The 7,841-nt window shown below is 34.3% G+C and overlaps 1 protein-coding gene across 5 annotated transcripts; it reads right to left on the reverse strand.

Moving 5' to 3' along the window:
- Positions 1-1,081: 1,081 nt before the first annotated feature.
- Positions 1,082-4,831, reverse strand: LOC111012844 (transcription factor GTE4). 5 transcript variants are annotated; one of them, XR_015788445.1, is made up of 5 exons: positions 2,853-4,830; positions 2,709-2,757; positions 2,288-2,361; positions 1,776-1,830; positions 1,082-1,451 (listed from the first exon to the last, which is right to left on the reverse strand). XR_015788445.1 is itself a non-coding variant. In XM_088118979.1 (5 exons), the coding sequence occupies exons 2-4, from the start codon at positions 4,386-4,388 to the stop codon at positions 2,303-2,305; spliced, it is 1,644 nt and encodes a 547-aa protein (XP_087975105.1). In that variant the 5' UTR covers positions 4,389-4,397; positions 4,644-4,831; the 3' UTR covers positions 1,082-1,830; positions 2,288-2,302. The 5 variants fall into 5 exon arrangements, 3 of the variants coding, with proteins under 3 accessions (XP_087975105.1, XP_022142812.1, XP_022142814.1); XR_002601617.2 differs by having other exon boundaries at positions 1,082-1,521; XM_088118979.1 differs by having other exon boundaries at positions 1,082-1,830; positions 2,853-4,397; positions 4,644-4,831.
- Between the last annotated feature and the right edge of the window lie 3,010 nt (positions 4,832-7,841).

Here is a 7,841-nt window from a genome sequence, read left to right on the forward strand (position 1 = left end):
TAAAATTAGTGAATTGTTTTTAAAAAGATCTAAGTATAATTGATTTTTCGAAATCACCATTAAAGTGATATGATTTTAAACTTTCCTAAAATCAATTTTCTAACGCATCCTAAGATTTGAAGTAAATGGAGCCTTGGTATCAATAAAGAACCCATCTAAAAATCCTTAACCTCAGAATCTGTCAAATCTTTTTATTCAATGCAATTTTATCACCAACTTCTGGAATTTCTTTGTAGCATTTTAGGACTGCCATTGTGAAAGCTTCAAGGTTTTGAAGGGTGGCAAACGGAGCTTCTTCTCGGCTGGTGGCCTAAAGACAAAGCAAAAGTGCTTTGCTCCAATGTCTTGAATATTTTTTTTGACCTTTTACTGAATATTTTTTTTGACCTTTTACAGTTTACAGCTTCTAATTGAATTGCTCAACACAAGTTGTTTTGTAATTATTCGTTGTACAATCGAGTTGGATTGGAGGACGTTCTTGTAACCGATACTAGGGTGGCTCTCGCTAAGGCCATCTATGATAAGGTGAGGTTGCCTTTCTTTCCGGCCACCATACGGTTATGTTTTGAAGTCTTAAAAGAAAGGAAGGAAAGGAGAAAATGTTATCTATGTAATCACGGCCATACCTTTGTTGGCTGTTGACACAGTTGAGTACTCTCTTTTCTTTGTCGAATTCGGTTTTACTAAATAAGATTGACTTCGGACTAAATCCATGGAGGATTGACAAAGAATACCTTGTCTGTTTACCCTTGGACAAATTAATTGATGTCTATATATTCTTCTTCAAAATTTAATTCAATTACATCGTTTCATCATCATAATAATCTTATCACTTAAGCATTAAACTTTAATTTTAAATAATCAATACTGTACTAAAAGTATTTTGCAGCAAAGGTTCTAAATACAAAAATCAAATTCAGTCACTATTCTTTCAATTATATCTCTCTTTCTGAATCATAGCATATATCAAATCCATATTGTCAACCCGAACCTAGTAGATGGCTAAGACACCTGTTATCATCCCAAAGCTAATGGTTCGATCTCCCACCCCGCCTTTGTGTAACTCAAAAGCAAGAAAAGATAAGGAAAAAAAGAGATCAAATTCATTTTGAAAGAAATGTCAAAGACTGCTTTCATATATACATGCAACATTAAATGTTACAAGGATGTAAAGAAGTTTGGGACCAAAAAACATGGAAAGATCAATCCTAGACTGTAGAACTTGGAAGAGAATTGGGATGTACTAGCTCCTAGATCTTATTTTACAAAAATATGGAGTTACAATTGTCAAGAGAAGAAATGGGGAAGTGGGTATTCATAAAATGCAAAGGAAACCATGAATGGGATTTCTGATTCCATCATCTAGAATTATCAAGAAAACTTTTGATCTCTTTCCTCTGAATGAGCATGGAAGATTGCTCTGATGCTACCACCAACCAAACTACACCATCCTGATGCAGAGGAATGAGCTCATCAATTTTAGATTGCACAGATAGTTTCTTCATCTTCATAAGAAAAAACCTTGATTCATAAACATAACTCGTTACTCTTCGATAATCGCAAGCAACGAGAACTAGTAAATTACAGCATGGACATGAATGAATATGTGAGGTTCTTCATTCTGTTACCCTCCTAACTCCAGTTTTGATATATAAAAATGAATGTTAGGTAAAGGTTTGGAGATTCTTTAAGCAAAACCATATGAAATCCATAATGATGAAGAGCGATGAAGTAATAATAATGATAACAAATAATGAAACTTGATATCAATTCACCTATCTGGTGTAGAGTGCAAGCAAGATGAACACAATCTTTTAGATCAGATGATGCCTACAAGGAAACTTCTTTCATTAGCATGTGAAATGATCAAAATATATGATTATTCACACAGGATTGTCTCCAGTCCAGATAAAGAGATTATGCACTGTAAATGTTGGAAGATAATAGATCAATCAACTTCCAAGTTTCTAATTGCATATTAGCAAGCATTGAGAATCCAAACTTGAAAGATGATGATGCTCCAGAAAATGGTTACTAATTTTTCAGACTTTTTTCAGTCTTCTCGGTTTCCGAGTTGTTAAATATTGACAGGAGAGTCTACTGAAAGAGCAGAAGGTAGTAGCACAAAAAACCAATATGTTTATAGCAGCCCAATGGAAGTCAATTTTTAACCTCTTTGATTCAGCCAAAGACAACACATTAGAATAAATGTTCATATGTGAAACTTCCAAGCCAACAAAAATATGAAGAGAACTATCATGTTCAGTATTAGACTTCGACTTTCTACCTTAGTTTAGTCGATTCAACTTGAGGGAGACTGGTTTGCATCTCCACATGTCGAGGAACTATCACCTTCAGAGTCTGTACAACAAAGAAGTAAATCCATGACGTTTTAGAACATAGCAACAGAGATCATATTATCATTTAACCTTTTAAAGTTACTCCTAGACCACTAATTGAGTCACATTTCAGAAAATTGGTATGTCAATTATAAATCTTATTAAGCATTCATCAACACGGTGCAGGTGGGTTGCCAACAACCTAAGGTAAAATCAGACAATAACCTAATACCAAGAGGTTGTTACTATTTTAGAGACGTGTTTTATTTTCTTTTATACTATTCCTTTTCTACGTGACCTATATAGTTAAAGTCACCATTAGACTCAAAAGCACCCTAGAAGCGTTACCAATAATTTCAACAAATTTACCTGCATTACCACCTACAGGTTCTTCTCCTGCATTAGCCACAGCTCGATCCTGCATCATTAAATACAGCTATGTTTCACCCTGCGGACCTTTTTTGTAAGAAAGAAAGAAACTTGAAATTGTAACTAATTTAATGCACATCTTACAGTGTCCTTGGTAGAGTGGTGAGATGATTTTTCTCCAGAGTGAAGATTGGCGTCAGCTTTCCTCTTGTTCTTGATCAAGCTTTTTTTGTAATCTGCTACAAATGTCTCAAGCTCCCAGAGGGTTTCGGAATCAACGCTACCAATATCCAACTCAATTTCATCGTCATTTTGGAAGAGCCCCTGGTTCCTCTTCTTAATAATCTTGACAACATTGTTCAGCTTATCTGATGGTAAATTCTGAAGGTCAATGCTCAGTTTCTGTTTTTCTTCATAAGTCATATCTCTGTTTTCGCTATTCTTGGCTTTTGATTTTTTATCAGGATGATGGGCAACATTTGCGTGTTTCTGTTTGGCATTGGGGGGTTTAGTTATTGAATCTGATTTACCTAAAATCCCCCTATTTGCAGGCAGAGGCTTTGTTGTAGACTCTAGGGTTCTCGATTCCACCGGAGGAGTCGCAAGAGCTGGAGATTTCCTAGAAGTGGGTGTTGGTAAAACTGAACCATCGTCCTTTTGTAATCCCTTACCAACATTTTGTTTGGCCTCGATAATCCTCCATTTCTCTTCGAATATCTTAGACAACTGCTCCGCCATCAAATGAACATCCTCTCCTTTTGGGTTATAAGTAATGGCATTACTAAATGTAAGTCTCACATCCTCTGCAAACTCTCTTGGTGACTTGTACCAGTTCTTATTTAGTCTCATCTTCACGGTACCCAAATCCATCTGCTTTGTTATAATCTTGTGATAATCATGAAGCCCCAAACGCTTTGCATCAACAGGCACATTAAATACCCAACCATGTTTATGTTTCATCAATTTTTCCAGCAAATTACTACAACTCTTGATTATTGGACCAATCTTACCTCCATTTGAATCACAGTCCGAAGGCAGGAACTCCTTCTCAGGAGCATGCTTTGAATTTTTAGGCGTCCTCATCTCTTTCTCTGCAAATTCCCCAAAGTTTCCTGCGACCGAAACGCTTTGAACAAGCCTCGAAGTGGGCACGTCTGCGGAACCCACCTCGGAACCAACCTTTAATGTGCTACCAGCCTTCTCTACCAAATTATTCGCTGAAAACTGTGACTGGCTATGTCCAACATCACCACCATAGCCACTAATCTGCAACTCTTGAGCTTCAAACTTCTTCACGAGGCTCCTGACCTGATCAAGCTCACCCTTCAGCTTTGTGGTGAGTTCTTTAATCCCAGACCTCGACCTGGAATTCAGACTAATCCTAACCCGGTTCTCAAACCTCGTATATCCTGGCTCCCTGGCATTAACCGGCTCGATGCAGCGATTCTGACCCAAGGAATTCCTTGACGTGACTAAAACATCGATCGGACTTTGAGGAGGAGGAGACGGATCACCACCGCCATTGGTGGCCGCGACGGCTGGAATCTGTACGGATTTTTGGGCGACGTGTTTGCCAAATTTTCTCTCGATTTGTTGCTTTCCGGTACCGAACTTGTTATTTTCCGCCCTCCCACCGGGGTTTTCTCTTGCATCACCGCCACCTCGCAGCACCGAAGCCATACATGTAATCTGCCACGATAATAAAACCCTAGATTTTGACACTAGCAAAAGAGAAGAATATCGAATGGCACTACAACCAGGGGTTCATAGAAATCCATAAAAAGCGTGGCCCTAACAAGTTCAAAGCACGATCGATACGGCGGGAGGATGTAGAATGGAAATCAAATTATACGGAAACTAGGGTTTAAGCTTGACGATCATAGTAAATCAAAAAATTAGGGCTTCGATTCGGAGAAGAAATCCGAGAAATCATACAATGGATTGGAGATTGATTCGAAAAGTTCTTCAACAGATTGATGAAGCTCATCGTTTCGCTCCTTAGTTCGGACTTCGGACTTCCATTGATGACTGTGAAGCGCAGAAGTGGTGGCCGAGAGCGAATTACACGCGCGGAGAGGCGCCCACATGGTTTGTCTCTGAAACTTTTTTTTTTTTTCCGATAAATTTAGTTTATCTCATCTATTTTATGACATTTTAATTGGTTGTTATATTTTTAATTATGTTTATTTTTAATCTCCACTATATTTTTATTGGTCGATCAAAGATTTGCGTGATAAAATTTATTGATATGATATAGCAATCCGTTAAGTGAGTTATTAGATTTTGATGAAATCTAACCAAAGAAAAATATTACTAATTTGATCATCAATTTGACATGTAACATAGGCAATTACATGCACTTCTTTTTTCTTTTAATATAATACTATGCAGGAGTAGAGATTCGAACTCACGATCTCCTAATTAAAAATAAATGTCTTAACCAGTTGAGCTAAGTTTTTAACTTTACTTATAAGGTCATTATGAACTTTGCCATTAATTTTTTTCCTAAACTATTAATTGAAGTGTAACATAGACAAATATTTTGTCCTTTTTTTAGTACAACAATATATAGGAATGGGTGTTTATACTTATGACCTTTTAAAATCACATGCAACAAGTGAAAGTTTATACGAAATTTAGGGACAAAAACAAAAGATGTGAAAGTTTAAACATCAAAACGAAATAATTATCATGTCAAAAAAAAAAAAGAAGGAATAATTATTAATAAACTCAAGAATTAAAACAAAAAGATGTTATCGAATAGAAACGTAAATTGGTAACTTTGGATAGAAATTCAAAGAGTGATACAGTCTGGGCCATTAGGCCCAGAATTAAAACGGGCTCATTTTACTTTGGGCTTTTGATTGCCAAGGCCCAGAGAGAGTATACTGCTAATATTGCTTTTTTAATTTTCTAAAATATAATTTTGGTGATACCCCAGTTTTCAAAGCACTAAAAAGGAAAAGAAAAAAAATATGATATTGATAGTTTAAAGTAGTGGAGAAAAATCTTTTTTCTTTTTTGATGAAGACTTAAAAATGAGGAGAGTTGAAGTTGGAATTTTTAATGTTAGAAAATCTAGTTCATTCTATAAATATTATTTATTTTTGTTTATTTTTATTTCTATTATTTAGAAAAAGTGAGGGATATTAATGGAAATTTGTTCCTATAATGTATGTACTCCACTTTACAAAAAGACATTGGGATGTTGATTTCTCTTTTGATTTGTAGCCCACCATTTGGTACTATTCACATTCACACCCAACCACCAACAACCTATCTCTCTTGCCATCTCATCTTAAATCTAACTCAATTTTTGGGAGGGTAAATTATCCAAAATAATTATTTTCTAAAATTTATTAGGAAAAAAGAAATAATTTAAAAGATTTAAAAAAAATTAAATCTATAAAAGCCATTTTTAAAATTTAATTTAAGATCAACTCTAGAACAACCTAACCATTTAGGTTGGGTTGATATTTTTTTTGAGTTATCGAAGTTTTTATTATTATTATTATTATTATTTTGAACAAATACGACAAAAGGATTGAAAAGTGTAACACATTTAGCACGAATATGAAATGTGGGATCCAGTACTAACTACAAGCTGTCAAGTCGTAGATGTGTCGCTAACCATAAAAATAGTAGTAGAAATATGCCACGAAGAGTTTTTTGAATGGGTTATTTCTTTCATATATCTTTTAAAAAAAATTTAAATGATTTTGACATTTAAATTTAAATATATCTCCAAAACTAGAGGATAAAGAGAGGGTGAAAATGGTAAAAAAGAGAGAAGAAAATGAGTGTAAAAGGACCATTCATCCACATTTGATAGCAACTTTCCACTCTACTCTTAAATATTCTTCACATGCTCTCTCTCCCATTTTTAGATGATCTTATTTTATTTATTTGTGTAAAAAGAGAAACCTTTTAAGAAATGAATGAGATGATTTAGCCAATGAAATATGTTCATATTTACTAAATTATTTTATTTTAATCTTTGAACTTTTGGGTTTACTTCCATAGAAATCAGATATTTTGTTTTAATCTTGAAATTTTGCATATAAAAGCTACTTATTTTACTGGAGAATAATTAAAGTTGTTCTCTCATTAAAAAAAATAGTATCTTTAACCTTTGAATATGTAGATTATCAAAATTTGATCTTTCAACCGGTTTTAAAAAATTATTTCAAAGAGAGAGACCTCTCGCTACTAATTTTATATTGTTAAAATTTAGCAAATTGAAACAAAATATTAAATGGACTTTAAAAATGTCAATATAAACATAACCAGACGTTCTTTTAGAGGTGTTTTTATATCCAATAGGTTTCTAATCTGCTCAATATTTTCTAAACCTATTAAGCACATATTAAAGTTCACTCGAAAGTTCAGGGACTAAACTGGTAATTTAACTTAAATTGAAAATAAAATATAATAAAAAATTTCAATTTGTGAAATATTAGAGAGAGATAGTGAGGGAAGACAAATGAAAATGAGAAGAAACATATTCACAGGAGCTTTCATAGGGAGAGGGAGAGGGAGAGGGAGAGGGAGAGGGATGGGAACCATATAATAAGAACATGTTTGGAGCGTTCTCTAACTTGTTTTTTTGGTGATAATTGTTTTGGAGAAAATGACATCTTACACCTACACACACTTTTCAATTTATCTTCATTCTCATATCATACCCTAAACTTCACTTTTCTCCCAACATTATTGATTCCCCTACATGATTGTCGATACGTTAAGTCTCGATGAAATTCGATTGTATCGGTAAAATTGAATTTTGTCTCAATTCCTTGATTTCGTCGACAAAAATGACTTATGTTGATGAAATTTATAATTCGTCAGTTGAAGTCTTGTTGATGAACTCATTAGCATTACTCTTGCGCGATAAAAGTCTCTTTTTTTTATGATGGAAACTTTTGAAAAAGAGCGAAATTTCGACGCGTCATTTTTCCCTAAAAATTAACGACGACAAAAATAGGGACATTCAATCCCTCACCCCACCTGTTGTACTTAAGAAAAAACTAACTAGGTGAGATTATGAGATGTGCGGTGAGTTAAGTTAGACAAGTAGTTTTTTTTTTGTGAATTTGTAAGATTGAGGTGTGTTTCGATGAGTTTATTGGGTTT

This window comes from Momordica charantia, assembly GCF_013281855.1.
Source record: "Momordica charantia cultivar OHB3-1 chromosome 10 unlocalized genomic scaffold, Mcharantia_2.0 BLBB01000010.1, whole genome shotgun sequence".
Lineage (NCBI taxonomy): Eukaryota > Viridiplantae > Streptophyta > Magnoliopsida > Cucurbitales > Cucurbitaceae > Momordica > Momordica charantia.

Excerpts from the sequence above, each read along its gene's own strand:
- LOC111012844 (XM_088118979.1), bottom strand. The coding sequence starts at position 4,388 with ATGGCTTCGGTGCTGCGAGGTGGCGGTGATGCAAGAGAAAACCCCGGT. Across the intron at positions 2,758-2,852 it reads ACCACTCTACCAAGGACACT|GATCGAGCTGTGGCTAATGC; the intron begins GTAAGATGTGCA and ends TTAATGATGCAG. Across the intron at positions 2,362-2,708 it reads ACCTGTAGGTGGTAATGCAG|ACTCTGAAGGTGATAGTTCC; the intron begins GTAAATTTGTTG and ends TTTGTTGTACAG.